Here is a 22,340-nt window from a genome sequence, read left to right on the forward strand (position 1 = left end):
CATTTGTCAGAAGTGGAAGCTGAGACCCAATAAGAGAAAAAGGACATGCAGATGGTTGGGAGACCATGGTTTCCCTCTGCCAACATCTCCCCAAACATTTTCTCCTCGAAAAAGGGTGTTCTTAGGAAAACACTGCCTCTTAAAACCATCACCCACTTTGGAGATTCAAACCCACCTGCACATGTGACAGATGCAGTGGTCTGCGTCTCCCCAGTTAACTTTGCTTGACTCAGTGTTTCCCAGGCAATTTTGATAATGAGTCCCCCATTTCCCCTCTTCGGGGAGGGAGTAGCCATTGACATCCCCACAGAACCAGAGTGCTACCCACCCACCCAGAGAGGTGCTGCTCCGCCCATTACCCCCTGCGTGTCCGTGAGCGGGGAGGAGACCCCAGCTGCTCTCCAGGGACTTGACAAGCTTCACATTTTCCACAAAAAAACCTGGCCTTTCGGGGGCTCTGACACTGAGCTGTGGTCTTGGGCAAGTCACTTCCCCTTCCCCGGAAGGATACGTGGTACCTCTTACCTGCTGGGGCCTGAGTGAGAGACGGCACTGGGAGAAGCTGACAGATGGTTATCTCTTCCCTACAGATGGGCCGACCCCCCTACGTCAGTGAGCGGGCTGACGTGGTCCACAGGGAGGGCCAGGCTCAGCAGGAGGCAGGGAGCACCCTGTATGTGGAAGAGGCCCGGGCTGGGGACGCTGGCATCTACACCTGCCGGGCCACCAACCTTCAGGGCACTGGGATGGCCACCACCCGCGTCCATGTGACCCGGAGCCCTCGAGTCTCCCCTGCCCCTTCCTAGTCCCTCCCTGACTGCAGGCATCTGTGTATGAGCAGTGAGCAGAAGCAGGGGTAGGTAATTGGGGGGAACTTTGGTGTTTTTTATGCCAAGGAGGTGCCCCCCCTTGGGGAGAAAGAACCTTAGCCTTCACCCCTTACACTCTCCCATCTCTACTTTCACCCCTCACTTCACGCTCACTGCCTCACGCCCTGCCCTGACCTGCTCTGAAAGCCAGCTCCATTCCAACCCCAGGTGCAGGGCTGGGCAAAGCCAGGGCCAGGGGGGCACTAGCACCCCGGGAGGAAGCCTAGACCCTGCTGGGCCACCCAGGCCCCAGGATTATTCCTCACAGATGCCTGCCCCTGGCAGAGGTCATCAGCAGGATCCACCTCTTCCCTCTCCCAGGAAAACACAGAGGCCAAGAGAATACTATTGTGTTTCTATTTGGTTTCCATAGCTTGTCTGCCCCAGGGTGAGGCTAAGACCACAGTTTACCTCCTCCAGGCACCACAGGCTACACAGGGAAACCCTGCTCCCCACAACCTGCCCCCTTTCCAGCCCAGCCCCTCCCATGGAAACAGGCTTTCCAAAGGGCATTCTGCCGCCGCAGGAAGCGCTCTGAACGCAGCCAGAGAAGTTTAGGAAACGCTTTGCTTCTTCCCTGGGACTCTGAAATGTCTGTTAGCATATTAAAGGTTCTGAGAAGGCCTGCAGCTGGCAGATCTGCTTCATCGGATTGAACCTAGAGTTGCTCAAATTACTTGGCCACCACTTTTCTTGGTTGTGTCCAATGAACTAGTGTATCCCAGACAGGCTTTGGGGAAAGTTACGTGAAGAAGTCCGCGTGTAACTCACTCCAGAGCTGCCCCAAGGCTCCTGGATAACCCGTCTGCCCACCGCCGGACTCCCCTAGCCCTGCAGAACCCCCAGAACTAGAAATGAATGAAGAAGGCAGCTGGGACGGTGGGGGGAAACCTTAGTTCTAGTGGACTAACTTTTCCTACGAGCTGGCCCAGGGCTGGGGGCCTCAGGCAAGGCCCTCGGGCTCCTGTGATCTGTCTGCTTTGATGTTGAAGAGAGGTAAGAACCTGTTTCAATATTTTATGCAGATCGGAGGGGGAGGTGTGTTGGAAAGCATTTAATTAAAATGCTCTATGCAAGGAAGGTTGTTATTATAGCCTCCTGCTGACCGGAAGCTTCCTGAGAAGAATCTTAAATCCACAGATAGGAGGGCCGGACTGGCCTGCCCGGGTGAGTTGCTCCAGCCACCCCTTTGCACTGGTCGGGAAGCGGAGGGCCAGGTGCTAGGGACCTGGGGTCAGGGCTGGTAGAAGGAGTTAAGGTGCGAGCAGGAGTAAAAGAGAGACTGGAGTGAGTGGGGGCCAGAGAGAGGAAGGAGGAGAAAGACTGTCACAGACTTGATCTTCCCAGAGCCTGGGGAGAAAGAAAAAGCACACGATGAGACCTGAATGGCAGATGAGGCCCCTGTCCTGGCTCCGTGAGCCCCACTCCACACCTAGGTTTCCTCATCTGGACAGAGAGGAGGTTCCAGCGTTGGCTGTGGAGTGATTCAGATGCACCAGGTGGGCCCCGTGCCCACATGGCACTGAGACTGAGGACCTGGAGGGCTGAGGAGTGAGCTTTGCCTGGTCAAGGAGGAGCTCTGGCCACACGCCCTGGGTTGACCAGACTCTGGGAGCAGGGGCAGTGGCATGTCCGATGCCCTGCCCAGACCCTGCCTTGGCTGGGTGGCCCCTGGCACTGCCAGCCCCAAGGGCCTCCATTGACCCCCTCCCAGATGCTCCCTTTCCCAGGTGAATCGTAGGGTTTGGCCCACTTCCTCCCCTGTCCCGAAGTCCCTATCTGACCTTCAGACAATCCTAGAATGGAACACTGTCGTGACATAAGAGTCATTTGCTCAGTTCCCCCATCCGCTTTAGAGGAGTGGTAAACTGAGGCTGAGAGAAGGCCAGGGCAGAAGTGTGGACATCTAGGGGTAGGTTGATGAGCTGGCAGCAAAGCTGACAAGTTAAGACCAGGAGGTTGTGTCCTCTTTGTCCGATGCTCCAAGCAGCACAGGCTCCCCCTGGGAAAAGCCTCAAAACTCCCTGATTTGAACAGAGAGAGGAGGGAGGGGCGGAAGGGCTCCTCTTGCTTGTTCCCTGGGCCAACTTGAGGGAAGGCTTCCTGGGGCCTCTAACGCCCGTGGGTGAGTCTACGTGGCCCAAGCCCCGCGGCTCACCGGGCACACACCCTGGCTCCCATCTCTCTCCTGCCCTCGTCCCTCCTGGGGACAGAACGAGAGGCTCCTGCCGTCTCCTCGGAAGGTCCTGCAGAGGGAGCGGTGACACAGGCGGCATGGTGGCCAGGCCCTGAGCCTATGTGGCCAGGAAGGAGACCTCAGTGGGCGTGACGGAGGCCAGGGGGAAGGCGGGGGAGACGTCAGCCCCGAGGACCCGGTACAGCAGCTCCTCCTTCTCCTGCTGCAGCTGTCGCCTCAGCTGCGACTCCTTCTCCAGGGCCTCCTGGGCGAGCAGCAGGTCCTCCGAGAGCTGCCTGTGGGTGCAGACAGAGGCCAGGGTTGCCCCTCAGGGTCTCCAGTGGCTGCAGAGACCAACCCGTTCCTCTAGGACCTCTTCCATAGATGGGTCACCCGCTTGCCCCAGGGTCCCCACCGCCCCATCAGGCCCCCTCGCATGCAAGAGGTGACTTGATCTGTTGACCAAGGAGCCCTCATGGGCAGATAGCTCTGGGTTCAAATCTGCCCCATCCCTTAGCTGTGTCTCCTTGGACAAGTTATTTACTCGTGTCCAATTTCAGTTCCCTCATTTGTAAAATGGGAATGAGAATAATGGGACCCAGCTCCTAGAGTAATAAGGAGGATAGGTGATATGTATTCATCAAATTATGTCTGACATGATATCAGCTCTGATTTACTAAGCCCTTAGATCTGATTCATTCACGTACACTCATTCATTCTTTGGGCCTCCTGAGCTAGTCTCAGATTGGGCTTCCCATGAAGCCCCCTCAGCCAGGATGGGGACAAACGGATACTAATCAGGGCCTTTGATTTAGGTTTCCAGGCAGAGTTGGTCCCTAGGGATACTGGCTCCCAGGGAAGGAGGAGCCACATTCCCCGGATAGGCCTGGGCCCACCTGTCAGCCCATTCCCTGGGCTTCTCTGAGACGCGCCACTGGAGGTTTTGGCAACAAGGGTAGAGGAGTGGAGGCCGGGGAACAGCTACCTGGACACAACCGCCTGGTTGCGGCCTCGGACGTGGAGGTCCTCGTTCTCCTGCTGGAGGGTGGTGATCTTCTCCTCCAGCATCAGGTTTTTTTCTTTCTGTAACAAATCAGAACGAGCTCAGATGGCCACCAAACAATGTGTGCCGTCACCTCCCTCTTATCCGTGGGCCCTAAAAACGCTGACTCACTCTAGACCAAATGTTACATTTCATGGAGCAAGAAGATGCCTCAAAAAAAAAATAAAGCTGAGGAGGCACAGGGGGCGGCCCGTTTTTCATTTGGCCACATGAGAACGTTACAAAAGGATACGGCCACCACCACCTAGTGTCTCCATCATTTCAGAAGAGAAAGGATGTTCTTGGTTCTCCAAAAATCAGGGGATAGACTATATAGAAATAAAATGAAGTGTGCCTGTTCTGCTACGCCATAAAAATGGTTGGACAAAATGAATAGGGAACATTTGAGATTAAATGTCTGATTAAAATATAGGTTGTGGCACGCACAGGCCAGGGAGACTTCTTCCAGAGCCATGTAATCTCATGCAGATCCAACCCCTGGTTTCCAAGGCCTCCCTTCTCCTGCAGACACAGCCACCTGTGTCCTCAATACCCGCTGCTCCCAGGCCTGTCCCTGCTCACTCTGGCCTCCCATATCTGTCTGGTTTTCAGCCTTCCTCAGCCCCTGCCTGACACGTGACATCTGCCAGGCCCTCCTCATTAGCCAGGCTGCACCCTGGTGTCACCCATGTGACAGCAACACCAGTAGCCAAGAAAAGTGCAGGACCCAGATGACAAGGAGCCACTGCTTGACCCAGACTGGCCACAGAGCAATCTCAGCATGGGTGGCAGGTCAGAGCTGGTGGGGGCCTCATCCGGGTCCCACCCTCTGCACACTCCACTGAGGAGGTTCTACCCTCTGCACACTCCACTGAGGGGGTCCCACCCTCTGCACATCCCACTGAGGAAATGCTCAGAAAGCAGAGGCCTGAGGCTGCATCCCCCTTGACACCCCTGCCCCCACTTCCTCCACGTACCACTGTTTCCATGAGGATCAGCCGCTTGTCTAGCTCATGAATACGCTCATTCTTCATCTCAATGACGAAGTGCAAGCTCTCCAGCTCCTGCTCCCAGAACTGACTGGGGCTCCCGTAATCCTAGACAGGGACATGAGTGGCTTCATCAGACCAGCAGGCAGAGGGCACGCGCTGTCTCCCTCCTCCCCGTTCTGCCTCCAACTCATGGTCTGACTTACAGAAGTCTCCTCCCTTTCTTGGCCCACGGTCAGTGCTTCACATGCTCATTCTATCCCAATAACATCCCTTGAGACATCACAGATGAGGAAACCGTGGCTCAGACAGGTTAAGTTGCTGTGCTAAGTGGTCGGTTTGCCGTTTGCACCTAATTCTCCCTGAGTCCAGAGCATTTACTAACCCATATGCGTCTCTCTGAGCCTTGCTTCCCCCGCCCCAGTGACAGGGGGACCCCGTGTCTTCCGGTCCCTGGTGAAGAGAAGAATGTCAAGTCTGATCTCTGTCCTTGAAGAGGGCTTGGCCTTTCCTGTGGCCCAGACCTCGACCTCCCTGGAGATTCCGGAAGGAAAGGCCCCAGGTGTCCTGCCACCCACCTGGATGTGCTTCTTATAGTCTCGGCTCAGGATGGACTCCTCCACCCTCTTCATCTTGGCCTGGAAGGCCTCCAGCTGGGAGCTCAGTCCATCGATGGTCTCCTGGAGCAGGAGCGGATGATCAAAGCCTGGCTCACGGAGGCAGTAGGTGGCTTCTCCACCTCCCAGAGAGGGATCTGTTTGGGTTCCTCAGCCTGTCTGCCCTACCACACCCAACGAGGCAGGCGCAGACCACTTCAACCACTGCTTGAAACACACCAGCCCGCCTCGTGTCCTAAAGCCTTTTCTGCCCCTCCATAGCCGTGGTTACTGCACACTCCACTGAGGAGGTCCTACCCTCTGCACAATGTCCTGGTATTCAAGGCCGGTGTTAGCTTGGCATTCACAGTACCTCCAATCCAAGCTCAATACACTCTCCCCGGCTCATCTCCACGGCTCCCGCTACACACCACCTCCTGCAGCCAAATATCACATCACCCCTCCAACTGCAAGGTGCATCCTTGTCTCCACAGCTTTCCCCTGCCAGGAATGTCCTCCACCTAAACCTTGCCCATTACCTTTAGGACAGAATGCACCCCTTAATATGATGCACAGGCTCCCCTGCGTTTGGCCCTTGCCTACCTCTCCAGCCCCAGTTCTCTCTCCCACTCTATGCTACACCCCAGGCATCTTGGGCTTCTTCCAGTCCCACAGGTATTCCATATTGCCCCCGCTCCTCCATGCCTTGAAACACACTGGTTTTTGTTTTTGTTTTTTTCTGCATAAGGCACCTTTCCTACCCTTCATCTGAAGAATTCCAACCTATCCTTCAGGCTCTGGTTTCGATCTCACTCCCTTTAGGAAATCCCTGACCAGCCAGATTGGGCCGGATGCCTTCTTTCATGCTTCCACAGGTCCCATTCATCCGTCCACTCACCAGTCTCATCACACTGTGGCAGCAGCCCATGACGTCTCCAAGATCCTCCCAACAGTCCTTGGAAAAAATAGGCCAACCCTAATCTCAAGCTTGGCTGTCCTATCAAGGCCCGGATACGTGGAAGGCATCAAGTCTGTCCCTCAGGCCCAGGTAGAGGCCACCAGCTTTGGCTGTTTGGGGCTCCGTGCTGCTCCTCCCCTCCTCTCACAGAGACTGACATGGCCCAGGCCCTCTTACCTGCAGGGCTGCCTTGGCCTCCTGGAAGGAGTGGGTAAGGGCTTCCTTCTCTTGCTCCTGTGAGGCCCGGAGGACTGTAGGGAAAGGAGACCTCTGTGAGCTCAGACACCCAGACATGCCACCCTAAAGCCTTCTGGCAGGCCCACGGAGGCCAACAGTGTGGGGATGCTCTTATCCTTCCTCCTATCTCACGGGCGTGGGGCTGTGTCAGAAATAAAGTAGATATCTAATAAAAGCTCATGGAAATGGCAATAAATTATGTCCTGCGAGGAACCATGAACCCTACCAGATTATGGGTGCCACCCACGTGTCGCTGAGGCTAAGATCCAAAGGTCTTACGTCAAGCTGTTCATCTCAGTCCACAGCATGCGTGGAAAATGCGTGGGGCTGATGTTTTGTAAGCTGGGTTACCCAATCATGAAATCACTGAGGTATGACTCGTCAAACCACGGCACAAAACTATGGTAAGTACATTAGGTTTGGGGCCTGGAAGTCCACCTGGTCCTAATCCTGCTTCTTCAAAACTGAGGACCTTTGAGGTCACTTAAAATATCTAGAAGTCCTTTTACCTCGACTGTGAAAAGGGTCAATAAGCCTGACAACGAGGCCAGGACATGCAAGGACTTTGCAGGCTGCACAGTGCTGTGCAGAGCTGGATTTATTCATTCCCCAAATCAATAGAGTAATATTTTTCATCCCACCTCCTCTACAAAGTACCTTCTGGAAAATTCCAACCATGTCTCAATGGAAAGAAGACAGCACAGAAATGACCAATCAATAGTGGATGGGAAAGAGGACAGAGAGGACAGGAAAGGTTAATACAGCCAAAGGCCCAGGGACAGAAGGGTCTGTCAGAGTGGGCAGTGACACAGAGAAGGGAATGTTCAGTAATAGAAATGTGATAGGGCTGTCAAAACTGGAAAAGGCAGTTATAGAAAAATTGCAGGCTTAACTTTTTTTTTAAATCATGGGTCTAATTTGCCTAATTAATTTGCCCATCAGTACAGGTTCTGGTTCCAGGTAAGAAGGGGGAAGCTGAATGTGGCTATAAAACCTGAACAGAATAAATGAAGCTGCTGTTTCTAGACTCTGAAAAGTAAATGGTGGCAGGCTGACTGGGCAAGAAGACCAGAATCTGAAGTACCACTGAACCAGTAGATTTAAACAAGACCCAGAATCTCTTGTACTCAAATATTCAAAAAGATAACAATACAAAATTGCTCAGCATATTGAATCCAAAATGGCTCAGCACACAATCCCAAATACTTAGCATACGAAGTAGCAAGATAATCGGCCTAGCCCGTTTGTCTCAGTGGATAGAGTGTTGGCCTGTGGACTGAAGGGTCCTGGGTTCGAATGTGGTCAAGGGCACATGCCTGGGTTGCAGGCTTGATCCCTAGTAGGGGGCATGCAGGAGGCAGCCAATCAACGATTCTCTCTCATCATTGATGTTTCTCTCTCCCTCTCCCTTCCTCTCTGAAGTCAATCAAAATATATTTTAAAAAAAGAAAAGAAAATCTCAACTTGCCAGAAAAGAAATCCAACAGATGCCAACACTGAGACGCCACAGAATCATTACCAGAGACTTAAGGCAGACATTATAAAAGCGCCATGAAGTCATCAGGGTGAGCACTCTTAGAAAGAATGGAAAATAGGAATTCTTAGCAAATAAACAGAACATATGAAGAACTAAAAGGAAATTTTAGAACTGAAAAATACAATAAATGGAATACAAACTCACTGAGTGGGCTCAATAGAAGAATAGAGATGACATGAGAAAGAGCTAATGAAGCTGAAGTTAATCAGTAGAAATTATCCAATCTGAACAACAGAGAGAAAATATTAGAAAAACTGAACAGAGCCTCGGGGACCTTTAGGATAATCTCAAAATGTCTAACATTTGTGTCATTAGTCTCAAAAAGAGAAGAGTGTGGTGCAGAAAACCTATTTAAAGAAAGAATGGTTGAATGCTCCCCAAATATGGCAAGACAAACCTACAGATTAAAGATGCTCACTGAACCCCAAATGAAGTAAACGCAAAGGAGTCCACACCCAGACATATCACTTGTGAGAACTAATGACAAAGAAAAAAAATCTGGAATGAAACCAGAGAAAAATGGTGTCTTATTTAGAAAAAACAATAGTTTGAATGACTGTGGATTTCTCATTAGAAACCTTAGTGACTAGAAGGAATAAGCACATTTAAAAATTGCTGAAATAAAAACAACAACAACTATAAATCTAGAACCCTATATCCAGTAAAAATATTCTTCAGGAAAAAAGGTAAAATAAAGACATTCTCAGATGAAGGCATACTAAAAAAAAAAAAAAAATTCATCACCAGCAGACTTGCGTTAAAAGAATTGCTCAAGGAAATTAATTATTCAGTTCATCACCAGCAGACTAGCGTTAAAAGAATTGCTCAAGGAAATTAATTATTCAGACAGAAGGCAAATAACACCAGAGAGAAACCTGGAGCTTCAGGAATATAGAAAGAGCAACAGAACTAGTGAATACCTGAGTAAATATAATAGGCTATTCTTCTTCCCTGAGCTCTTTAAAACATGATTGATGGTTAAAAGCAAAAATTATAACATTGTCTGATGGGTTATTCAATGTATGTTGATGTAAGATATCAGACAAGAACAAGAAAAAGGGGAGAGATTAGAGGGATGTATATGATGGTAAGATTTCTATATTCCGCTTGAAGTGGTAAAATATTAATTTAAGTAGACTGTTACATTTACTGTAATTCTTAGAGCAATGATTATACACACACACACACAGAAAGATATAGTAAAAAAGACAATAGGTAACATAGATCTAAATGTAAAACTTAAATCTATAAAACTTCTGGAAGACAACATAGAAGACCTTTGTTACTTGGGGTTCAGCAAAGAGTTTTTAAAATGATACCAAAAAGCATCTAAATATATATAAAAGCCTAATATGCTAATTGTCCCTCTGATAGTCAATCAGTCGCTATAATGCGCAATTGACCACCAGAGACTGATGAATCTCAGAGGGAAGGGGGGAAGGGAAAGGGTAGGAAGAAATGAACCAAAGATCTCATATGCATAATAGAGGCCTGGTGCATGGATTCGTGCACTGGTGGGGTCCCTCAGCCTGGCCTGCACCCTCTCGAAATTCGGGGCCCTCGGGGGATGCTGGAGAGCCAGTTTTAGCCTGATCCCCACAGGCCAGGCTGAGGGACCCCACTGGTGCATGAATCTGTGCACCAGGCCTCTAGTAATCAATAAAATAGAAAATAATACATTGGAATTTATCAAAACGAAAAGTTTTGCCGTTAAGAGAATGAAAAAACAAACAAACAAACCCACAGTCTAGAACAGTGGTTCTCAACCTTCTGGCCCTTTAAATACAGTTCCTCATGTTGTGACCCAACCATAAAATTATTTTCTTTGCTACTTCATAACTGTAATGTTGCTACTGTTATGAATCGTAATGTAAATATCTGATATGCAGGATGGCCTTAGGCGACCCCTGTGAAAGGGTCGTTCGACCGCTAAAGGGGTCATGACCTACAGGTTGAGAACCGCTAGAAGAATATATTTGCAAATACAAAGGACTCACATTAAAAAATATAAAGACCTCTCAAAACTCAACAGTAAGAACAAGCAAGCTAATTAAAATGGGCAAAATATGTGAAAAGACATTTGACCAGAGGCTATATAGGCAGCAAGCAAGCACAAGAAAAGGTGTTCCATAGCATTAGTCATTATTGAAATGTAAGTTTAACCCACAAAGAAATATCACTGCACACCTATTAGAACAGCTACAGTGAAAAATATTGACAAGTATTGGCAAGAAAGAATAGTAGGACTCATACATTGCTGATGGAATGAAATGATGGTCACTTGGGACCACAGTTTAGCCGTTTCTCATAAAGCTACACCTACATTTATTATGTGACCTATCAATCCAACTCCTATGGATTTATCCAAGAGAAATGGAAACTTACGTCCACACGAAAACCTGTGCTCACATGTTTAGAAGAGATGTATTCATAATCGCCTTAAATTGGAAACAACCCAAATGTCCCACAAGTGAATGAGTGAACAATGAAATGCAACTCAGAGATGAAAATGAATACACTAATGATGCATGCAACAACTTGGATGAATCTCAAAGGCATCAGGATGAATGGTATTGTATTATAAAAATGGTATTGTATTATTTTGTTTATATAACAGCCTCAAAAAGACAAAACTATAGCGGAAGAATAGATCAGTGGGGGGTAGGGGAGGATATGAGTACAAAAGGGCAGCCTGGGAGAATATTTTTGGGGTGATGGAACTGTTTTATACCAGATTATGGTGATGGTTACATGAATCTATGCATGTGCTAGAATTTATGAAATTGTATACCCCAAATAGTCAATTTTGTTTTAAAAAATAAAAACAAAAATAGAAAATAAAAGACAAGAAAAGGTCATCAAATGTGGAAAACCACCACTATCCTCTCCCAGTTACCTGTACACCTTCCCCCAAACAAAGCCCATATATTTCCCCCCCAGCTGTGCATTCATTTAATACATGTTTATGTAGCACTTAATATGTGCCAAGAAATTTAATAATAACTAGGAAAGAATTCTGACTGATGAGAAGAACTTAAGACAGACAGTCCCTTCTCCTCTGGGGTTTTATAATAGGACATTTTTCTTGTCAATATATTTATAATGCTAAAAATCACATCCAAGCAAGGTTTGGAGAACAGGTGTTTTCCCACAATAGCCTTGTGAGGCAGGGAAGGTAGATTTTAAATATTTGGGAAGTGAACTGAGATGCAAGGTAGATTTTAGAGTCACAAAAAGTGTACTGAGGTCAAGAGACAGGCCCAGCTTCACGAGGTGTTTCACGGGGTGTATTAGTATTAAAACGCAACTCTTCCAATTCCCAGGGCGAGGGCCTCAATTCCACTTCAAAACATTTTGTGCTAATGTTGCAATATGTTTCAAGATTCTTAAAATTGTTCAGACCTCTGTTCTAGTTATTCCATTTCTGGGCATCTGAGGACATCATGTGAAATGTGTGCAAATCTTTATGCAAAAGACGTTCAGCACAGTGTTATTCATAGTAGTTAAAATCTAGATGTCTAGACTCATGGGAACCTAAGGAAAACCATGTATGCAATTGTCTAGCGTTCATAAACAGTTTAGTGACAGCATAATTACATGGATATATGTTTAATAGAATGTTAAAGTGAAAAGAACAGGGTACAAAATATTACCTATAAGTAATCATCACGGTGTTTTTAAAAGATAAATAATTCTGGGGAAAGGTCATGCAAATACTGATGATTAAAGGGAAAGCTGGCATAACATTTTCTAGGTCAATTTCAATAGCATCAAAAATAGTATATGTAAACCTTTTCAAAGACAATGTACAAATGGCCAACAAGTGCATGAAATGATGCTCAGCAAAATTAGTCATTAGGGAAATGCAAATCAAAACCACGATGAGAAAACACTTTGTACCCAATAGAATGGCAATAATATTAATAATAATAATAGTACCAACAACGGAAAATAACAAGCGTTGGCAAGGATGTGGTGCAACTGGAACCCCTGTGCGTTGCTGGGGGGAACGTAAAATGGTGCAGCCGCTGTGGAAAACAGCTGGTGGTTTCTTAAAAATGTAAGCATAAAATTACCACATGACCCAGCAATTCTACTCCTGGGTGTACACGCAGGGGAACTGAAAGCAGGTGTTCAAGCAGGTGCTGGTTCTAGTGGCACTGTTCACAGTAGCCCAAGAGTGGAGGTAGCCCATGTGTTCATCAATCGGTGAATGGCAACAAAGTGTGGTGTATCCATGCCAATAATAATGAAATATTATTCAGTCATGAAAACGCATGGAGTAATTTGTAAAATGGGCAAAGCAACAGCAACAACAACAAAGGAATGGAGTGCAATTGCATGCTGCAGTCTGGATGAGGCTTGGAAATATGCTGGGTGAGGGAAGCCACAGGTTGTACGCTTCCATTTATATGAGTGATCAGAATAGACAAAGCCAGCAGACAGCAGATAGGTGGTTGCCAGGGGCTGGGATTTGGGGAGGGGGTATGTGGAGTGACTGCTGGGTGAGTATGGGGTTTACTTTTTGGGTGATGAGAGTGTTCTAGAACTGGAGAGTGCAGTCCCACGGAGTGGAAGTGGGGTCATCATAAATACGTGGAGCAACAAGTGATGGTGATGGACAGTGGTGTTGAATGTGGCCAAGATTTTACAAAATGGGGTTCACACATGTATCATTACTATTGTAAAAAATGGCAAAAGTTTGAAATGATCTAAATGCCTATCCAAAGGGGCCCAGTTAAATGAACAAGGATACACACTGGAATGCTATGTTGTTACTGAAACTTATGTCGCAGAAGTTTAATAAGTTGTTAATACAATTCAAAGTAAAACAACAACAATTTATCTCCTCCCCCCAAAGTATGTGTGTGTGTGTGTAGATGTATAGCCTACATATACCCAAAAAATGAAGGGGATCTATATCGAAGGGGTAACTGACCAGTTCTGGGTGGAACTGCACACAATTTTAATCTTCTCAATAATAAAATAATAATGCTAATAATTATTTGCTAAATATCTTGCAAAATATCAGGCCCTATTCTAAATTCTATTTATTTACCTAAAAATTAAATACCCTGTGAACAAAGCTAACTAACTTTTTCAAGGTTACACAGCTGCTAAGTGGTAGAGCTGGAATTCAAACCCAGGGCTGATGGCTATGGAGTCTGAGATCCTAACCACCATGCTCTAAGATCTTTTTGTTTAATCTGTAGATTATAGATTTTCTATGAGGACCACATTTGGTGATATAAGAGGAAAGGAAGCTATTTGAAAGAAATGATCAATCTAACCAGAAATTGTAAGCACTGTCATTACTGTGCGGAAGAAATATGAAACATTCTCATACATGTCTAGGTTTTCCAAATGTCCTTTAAGGAACATGAATAGCCTTTAAAATGGAAAAGAAAAACAAAAAACCCAACTCCCAACTAAGGTGAAACAAAGCATGATGTCAGACTTTTAAAGCGATGCCCCACGGGGCCAGTCAAGGAGCCGACAGACTGCAGTCCTGCAGCTGCCAACTGCTGGTGAAGCAGAGGCAGGAGGAGGGGCCAGTGGGAGTCCCCCCCCTGTGAACTTGGCAGATGGGGCCAGAAGGAGGCCCGCCCACACCCTCCCTAAGGCACAGCTCAATCCTTACCTTGCAGGGCTGCCTCATGCTCGCCTTCCAGAACTCTCCGCTGCTCGGCCAATTTCTCTTGAAGCTCTAGCTCCCTCTCCTTCTCCACCTGGGGGTGGGGGTGCCAAGCGGGATGAGACTGAGCAGGTTCAGGTTCAGGTTCAGCACAGCCTACTTACGCACCCACTGCTCCCTGGTGCTTCGTGGAGTTAGGTGATCAGAATCCGCCCCCACCTCATCAGAGTGATGGAAATGTGCTCAGAGAGGGCACAAGACTCCCAGACATAGCAGGAATGACTGACTGCTTTCTTTAGGGCTTAGAGGGGGATCCCCGAGAATTATCTAGGTGGAAAGGGACTTAGGAGTCTTCTAATTCTGATGCCCACTCGAGGTAGGAAGCCCTTCTACTGTGTTAGTGTTTCTGCACCTTTCTTTGCATATAATGAATATAATGAAATGTATGCAAGCAGTTAGAGGTATTTGTTCAACTGATAAAGGACTCCCTTCTTGGAAAAAGGAGTAAGAGATACTTACCTCAACAATAAAGCCAAAAGTCGGTCCTCACTCTTGGATTTTGCAAGGCTAGCTGAACAGGAGGAAAAGAGAGTGGCTGGGACTTACCTGCTGTGCCCATTTCTTCTTGTCCTCTTCGTGCTGCTGGAGAAGTCTGGCAATTTCCTTCCGGTGCTGCTCAGCCTCCTCAGATGCGCAGAGCTGGACAGTTGTGGCTACAGGTGAAAAAGCAAAATAAATGCAGTCCCACGGAGTGGAAGTGGGGTCATCACAGCGACAGAGCGTGTGGGAGGCTGGAGCTGGGGGGTGAGAACCCTGATCTCCTCGCAGGAATGGTTTCAGCTGGGGATCAACCTCCAGAGGCAGCCCAGCCTCCCGAGCTTTGCAGGCCTCCTCAGTGCAGGAGCCAGTGGTCTCGTGTTGGTCCCTAGGATCCACAGCACAGCTGGTAACTCACAGGACAGATTCAACCCAAGCACCCTACCCAATATCCAAATTAAAAAAAAAAGTTGCTGATATTTAATGACTGGGCAGCTGTTACTTACTACAGATTTCCAGCTTTTTTGCAGAAGCCAAAGAACTGGCAGTGTGTGTGGTTGTGTCAAGCAGGAGCTGGGGCAAGGAGCAGCTGCCGCCCTCGTCCAGGAGGGGGCTCTGCTGTTCTCACAGTCCCCACCTCCTCCCACTGCGCTTCACCTGCCCGGGCCTGGGAGTGTCTGACCCTCGCCTTTAGCATTTCCCCAGCTGGAGGGTGAGGAGCTGCCTGAGCAGGAAGGAGCCGCAAACAGGAAGTCTAGCCCTTGCTTAGGGAAACTCCAAACAGTCTTAACAGGCTCTGGGTAGGACCTGCGGCAGTGGCCCATCCCCTCTGTGCCTCAGTTACTCAACATGTGAAATCAGGACAATAATAATACATTCCTCATGGGGCTATTGAAATGATTCAAGTAGAAAACAATGGCAATAGAAATAATGACAGCAGGAAAGGAATACCGAGAGGTCAGCGTGCCCGGAATCATGCCCAGCTCTGCTCCAAATGCCTCACAGGTGTTACTTAATCCGCACAACCACCCAATGGTGGGCACCATGATGATTCCCATTTCACAGGCGAGGAGACCGAGGGACAGAGGAGTTAGGCAATTGGCCCGAGAGCTCCCATTTCACAATCAGGGAGAAGGGCGATGAATCAACACAATCTGATTCCACCACCACCTCATTCACCTGGTTATGCATGAAAAGCAGTGTGTGCCATGGCCAGGTAGCTCAGTTGGTTAGAGCATCACAGGTTACACCAAGGTTGTAGATTCGATCCCCCGTCAGGGTACATACAAGAATCAACCAATGAGTGCATAAGTATGTGGAGCAACAAGTCAATGTTTCTCTCTCTCTCTCAAATCAATAAGTAGAAAAAAAATTAAATAAAGAAAAGCAGTAAGTGTGGTGCAGAGCATTTGGAAGTGCGCAGTGTAGAAAAAAATTTAAATAAAGAAAAGCAGTAAGTGTGGTGCAGAGCATTTGGAAGTGCGCAGTGTTCTCTATTGTTCACTAAATGGCCTCCAACTGTTCCTCGGGGATCATGACAAGCATTAGAGGCAAACACTAGTGTTGTTTGCATTATTACTCATGTTCGTATTATGATCACAGACCTCCATAGGCTGGGCCTGGCTAGGGTATGACGAGAAATGTGGGGATCGGGGCTGCTAAGCCAGAAGCCAACACTGTGGTCAGTCCATCGGAGCAAAGGAAGTGAGTCAGTGCTCTGGGTCCTGGTAGTCACAGTGGTCAAGGTCAGAGAGCCCCACACAAGGTCAGAGAGCCTCACACGCTCACAGATCACTCAGCTCAGGGTCCCAAATGTTAGTTCCCAAGACCAGGAGCAGACTGGCCCCAGCTGCGGAGAAGCTTACTCAAAAATATACCATCACTAACAGTGCAGGCTCTCCAGCCCCACTCCCGGGGATTCTGATTTCATTGGTCGATGACGGGGCCCCAGGACCTGTATCTTTGAAGTTTCCCCAGGCAATTCTCATGTACAGCCAGGCGAGGGAAACTCTGATTTCTGGTTCAATTGTTTATCTGGTACTTGAACCTCATCTACAATATCGCTGACAGCCTCCAGGCTGTAATTAAACACTTTCAGAGATGGAGAACTCTTCTATTACTAGGCGGCTCTGATGGTTTTAAGCCAACCACCACACAAAACCATCCTTTGAGATTGAACTGAATCCTGCCTGCCTGTTCCTGTTACCTTGAGGCCCTAGTTCTGACCTCCGGGTCACACTGTACAAGGCTTATTTTTCTTCTCCATTGAGGGCACTTCAAACACTTGGAGAGAACTGTGTTTTACTGCGACACCTTCTTTCCAGGTAAAACATCCTCTGTCCCTTTAACTGCTCCTTACAGGGCCCGGCTTTCCGATCCCTCATAAGCCATTCTTCCTTCATTGCGCTCCTCCCAATTTTTCTGGATTCCTCTGAAAAATGTACTTTACAGAAATAAACTCAGGTGTGGTGTCACCAGAACAGGAAAGCACAGGTCAGGACTATCACCTCCCTGATTTTAGACACGATACTCCTATTAATGCCACCTATCTAAAAATCTCCTGAGGTAATTGAATAGCTATGTCACCTTTGTTAATTATAAAGTAGGAAACCTCATGGATGTCAGGGAAGGCGTTTATGGAGCAGGCTACTCACCTGTGTCCCCATTGAGGGGACCTAGTTCCTGGGGCTCCGGTCTGGGTGGCTGATCTGGTTCTTGGTGTCTCTGGAAGAAATGGCACAACAATGAGGTGGAGGTGGAGGGTGGGAGTCAATGTGAGGATGGCTGCTACAGTAGCATTCTTCCAAAGCCAGACAGGACTTCCGCTGTGGGGGACCACTTAGGCCGCCTCCCTCCCCACCCCAACGCCGCACTCCCTCCGCGTGGAAGGGGTTCCCAGAGCAGGATTTTTCTGCATGGCCAGAACAGCCTCCCTGTGGTTTACTCCTGCCACAAACCAAGGCCTCTTCTTCCTTCTCCCGGGATTGGCCAGACTTTCTGATTTTACCCTCACCCCAGTTATGACCTTCAGGTGCCCTAACACTTCCCAACTTCCAGTTCAGTGACAATTCCCCTTTCTCCTCAGGGCCTGTGGCTAGCACCACTTCCAGCCAAGTTCCCCTTGAAGTTCTGTGGTGTTGGGGGCAGAGCATCAGAAGTCCAAGCCGTGGCTTTGCCATGTTTATCTCTGCTGGAAGGGGCTGTTTCCTCAACCCTAAGGAGGCGGAAGTGCTCACCTTGCCAGACGGGGTGAGACGCTGTAATTGGGATGCACTGGGCACTATGCTGTCCACACTATTTAGCTAATCTTTAGAGCAACCCTGGGAAACAGGCATGTCCCAGTTTAAAGAGGAGAAGGCAGGCTAGGACTCCATCAAGGTGGATTAGGGCATAATGGGCAGTCAAGTATTTGAGCCAAACCTAATGGGCGATTTAACCAGTCTTGGCCAGCGTTGGCTGAATCTGATCAAACGAGAACTGATGGATGCAAAGAGCTTTCTAGATCACAGTGTCAGTGGCTTCCAGATGTTCAGTTTTCACAAGTGAGTAATTTTTTCAAGATTCTCACCTGAGGATATGTTTAGAGATGAAGGGACAGAGGGAGGGAGGAAAGGAGGGAAATTGAAGGGGGGGGGGCGGAGAGGAACATCAATGTGAGAGAGAAACATCAGTCAGTTGCCGCCCATATGTGTCCCAACCTGGGATCAAACTCGCAACCTAGGTATGTGCCCTGACCAGGAATCGATCCTGCAAACTTTTGGTGTACCAGATGATGCTCCAACCAACTGAGCCACTTAGCCAGGGCAAATGAGTAATATGTTTAATAGGAGAGTTTTTACGGATTGATAAGCAAAAGGGCTGAAAAAATCATTTGCAGACTACCACTCACTTCATAAAATAGAGAACATTTTAACCTTGAAAAATATAGTAAGAAAAGCTCAAAACCAGTTCTTCCAGGAAAAGGGAATGGACATCTTTATTCAAGGTTGCACACACTCACACCTTTAATTTTCTCATTTCACCTCAGATAGGTGAATATTTGGTCACTATCTGGCACTGACCACTGGACCAGAACCAAAGCAAAATAATGTAAATCCTTTTGTACACTTCTCAAGATATTCTTAAAAAAAATATTCTAGACCCCATTTTGAGAAACATTTTAAAAAATAAGTCAGCCCATGAAAAGGCTATGAAAATGTTCAATTGTGAATTATCACTATAAAAGAAAAACGTTAACAGATGTTTACATGTAATTATTAGAATAAAAATTATTAACAATTTCATGAACTCAAGAACCACTGAATGCTGTTAGAAAGCATACTTCTGGTTGGGGAGGGAAGATAAGTGAAGGGAAGGCTTCTAGATTCCAGAACATTCTGCTCCTGGCACAGTATGAGCCCCTAGCAAACCGAGGGAGGCAGGGTGCCTCCCCCAGGCCCTGGTGCCCCAAATCTGCTCAGTGGCTGGGCGTGCCTGACAACGGAGTCCTCCATCCACCCAGCGAAGACTCAGCCCTCCCTTCCCAGGGGAGAGGGAGATGCCTGGGCCAGGCACAAGCCAGGGAAGCTGTCAACACAGGAATCTGGGGAAGTGACAGGAGCCAGCCTCTCCACCCTGGGCTGGAGGAAGGAGGGAGATAAATGCAAATGGTTGTCTCATCCCTGTTGCCACCACTGGTTACATTCATCTGGGCAACGTTTCCATGGGAGTGAGAATTCCTGAGCCCCTGTCACGGCTCCTCCTCGAACTTGGACAAATCCCTTTCCTCCTTTGGGGAGGGGAGGCGAGGAGGTCTTCATTTCCCCCGTGGCACTCAGAACACTAGAGACTGAAGCAGCGTGATCACGAACTCTGGGTCGCCCAGATCTGGATTCAAATCCTAAACCCAACACTGAGTGATTTATGACCTCCCCAAGCCCTGGTTTCCTCCGGAGGTTGTTTTAAGGATTGGATGAGATAATGCACCTCTAACACCTGGCACATTCTAAGAGCTCACACATTGCATACGTTTATTACGTTATGTTCGAAATGATGGCAGGAACAGAGACCCCACAGTGCTTTGGTAGCTCGCTGAGGCTGTCGTGGGCCTCGGGTTGCCTGAAATCAGATCATAAAGCTCATGAAGAACTGTCTTCTCCCAAAGAACAACCAGAGGAAGGGGCACAACTCTCCTTCACTAGTGGCTTCCGGACCACAGGGGGGATGTGGTTTGTACCCGAGTTCCCAGATCCTGACAAGACCACCCCAGGATCACTCCTTACAATGACATTCAGAGCTTGTCACGGTCACTCCTCAGTCTGCCATCCTCCTCCTCCACCCCATTTCTTTAATTGAGGTAAACTTGGTAGAGAGCATTATATCAGTTTCAGGTGTACACATTAAAAGTGGATATTTGTACACACTACAAAGTGGTCACTCCCACCACCATAAATCTAGTTTCCACCCATCGCCACACAACTGACCCCCTTCCCCCACTTTGCCCTTCCCCACCCCTTTACCTCAGGTAACCACCCATCTGTCCTCTTTATCTCTGAGGTTTCTGTTTTGCTCTGTTTATTCATTTGATTTGCTTTATAGATTCCGCATATAAGTAAAATTAGACAGTACTTTTCTTTCTCTGACTTATTTCACTTTGCATAATACCCTCAAGGTCCATCCATACTGTTGCAAATGGCAAGATTTCCTCTTTTGTGTGCCTGTGTGTGTGTGGACAGGTAGTATTCCATTCTATATATGTGCCCCATCTTTTTTATCCATTCATCCATCAATGGAAACTTAGGTTGTTTCCATATCTTGGCAGTTTTAAATAATGCTGCAATGAACATAAGGGTACAGATATCTTTCTGAATTAGTATTTTGTATTCTTTGGATAAACACCCAGAAGTGGAACAGCTGGATCATTTTGTAGTTCTATCTTCAATTTTTTAAGGACTCTCCACATTGTTTTCCATAGTAGCTGTCCCAGTCTACAGTTCTACCGACAGTGTAGAAGAGTTCTCTTTTCTCCACAGCCTCTCCAACACTTGTCATGTCTTCTCCGTTGGTCATAGCCATTCTCACAGGTGTGAGGTGATATCTCATGGTGGTTTTGATTGGCATTCCCTGATAATTAGTGATGCTAACCATCTTTTTATGCGCTTGTTGGCCATTGTATGTCTTCTTTGGAAAGCCATCTATTCAGATCCTCTGCCCATTTTTTAATTGGGTTATTTGTTTATTTTTGTTGTTGAGTTTATATATTTTGGAGCCCATTTTCTTAATATTTAAATATTTGTAAACATTTTTCAAATTATAGTAATAGCAATATACATACATGTATTCATTATTAGAATATTACATTATTTCCTTACATATTAATTTTTCAAATATATTATGAGCATTTACTACATGGCATTAAATACTCTGTAAAAAATATTAGTGTTAATGACCCAAGTATTACATCTCTATGGATGGACTTAATCATTTAATCAATAATCTACTGTTGAGTATTTAGATTATTTTCATTTTCCAATTTCCAAATTATGCTTCAGTTAACATACTGATGTATAAGATTTTTTTACACACCTAAAAGTACTGGCTCTACCCTCCAGCAAGGTTCTACCAATTAATTTGCCCACTAATAGCACACAAGGCCAGCTTCACTGCAACCTCGCCAACATGGAATAGTATCACTTTTTTTTTTTTGGGCAAATCTTCTAGGCCAAAACCAAACCAAAACAACCTATTGTACCCCACCACATGCATCCCAAGGTGCTCAAGATGACCTCAGCATGACATACCTCGGAAATATTGAGGGTTTGGTCCCAGACCACCGCAATCAAGTGAGTTGTAATCTTTTTGCTGGGGGAGGGTCTTGCCTTCAATTTGTAAAAAAATGCACCATCTGTGAAGCGTAATATAGTGCAGCACAATACAATGAGGTATGCCTGCACAGCCAACAATTTCTCAGACCTCCAGGCCCAGTTCATCTATCATTTCTCCTTCATCTCTCCTCAGGCCTGAGTTAGTTCCTATCTAATCTCCAGGGCCTACTCAGACATGTGAGGGCCTACCTGATCACTTGTGTTTCTCCTGCTAGTTGAAGGGGCTCTTTGAGGACAGGGACCATTTGTGAAATCTACTAAGGATTTGCCCCATTACGATGCCCAGAGCGGTATTTGTAGGAATGTGGCCTATGGGCCTGCTGTGTTAGAACTACATGGAGCACTGGCTTAACATACTCCCCAGGCCCAGTTTTAGACCTACAGAACCTGAGTGTGTGTGTGTGCTGGGAGGCTCCAATCTACAATCTCTAGGTGACTCTGATGCTCATAAAAACCTGGGGACACATTGCCCAGTACTGAGTAGGAATTGATAAGCAGCCACTCATGGAAAATCCCCAGGTTGGACCCTGGCCGCTTCCTCCTTGGAGGTCATGGAGCAGAGTTCACCCTGCAGTGCGAGAGGACAGGAGCAGGGAGGGAGACACGACAATTTCCCGTCCAAAAGCACAGCCAGGGGGTGAGGGGGAGGCCTGGGCCCGGGGTGGGACATCTGGGTTGAGCTCTGGAAGAGGGACGGCAGCTTCCCCAATGGAAACTCGTGAGAGGGGAGGGGCGACCCCAGGACTAGGGGAGAGGCTGGGAGACCGGGGTTCCAGCTTTACTGTGTGGCTTTAAGGCAGCCCCTTTCCCTGTCTGGACCTTAGTTTCTCCATCTGTGATTGGGTCAGAGTTGGGAACAGATGTTCTCAGTCCTTCTGAACTCCCGGGCAGCCCTTCAACT

The 22,340-nt window shown here is 47.5% G+C and overlaps 2 protein-coding genes across 2 annotated transcripts in view; one reads left to right on the forward strand and one right to left on the reverse strand.

Annotated features, from left to right (window-relative positions):
- The window catches only part of LOC102242364 (platelet-derived growth factor receptor-like protein), a 13,206-nt gene extending 12,087 nt beyond the window's left edge, over positions 1–1,119 (forward strand). The window contains exon 6 of the mRNA XM_014543118.1: positions 591–1,119. Within this exon, the coding sequence (XP_014398604.1) occupies positions 591–806 (216 nt within the window). The 3' untranslated portion in view covers positions 807–1,119. The remainder of the gene's footprint in view (positions 1–590) is intronic.
- A 96-nt stretch (positions 1,120–1,215) lies between these two features.
- On the reverse strand, positions 1,216–21,713 carry CCDC69 (coiled-coil domain containing 69). Its single transcript, XM_014543119.1, has 9 exons — positions 21,356–21,713; positions 17,231–17,300; positions 14,646–14,752; positions 14,046–14,133; positions 6,808–6,881; positions 5,655–5,756; positions 5,065–5,184; positions 4,031–4,128; positions 1,216–3,341 (listed from the first exon to the last, which is right to left on the reverse strand). Exons 1-9 carry the CDS (start codon positions 21,542–21,544, stop codon positions 3,164–3,166), a joined length of 1,026 nt encoding a protein of 341 aa, XP_014398605.1. The 5' UTR covers positions 21,545–21,713; the 3' UTR covers positions 1,216–3,163.
- Positions 21,714–22,340: the final 627 nt, after the last annotated feature.

This window comes from Myotis brandtii, unplaced genomic scaffold (assembly GCF_000412655.1).
Source record: "Myotis brandtii unplaced genomic scaffold, ASM41265v1 scaffold32, whole genome shotgun sequence".
Classification (NCBI taxonomy): Eukaryota; Metazoa; Chordata; class Mammalia; order Chiroptera; family Vespertilionidae; genus Myotis; species Myotis brandtii.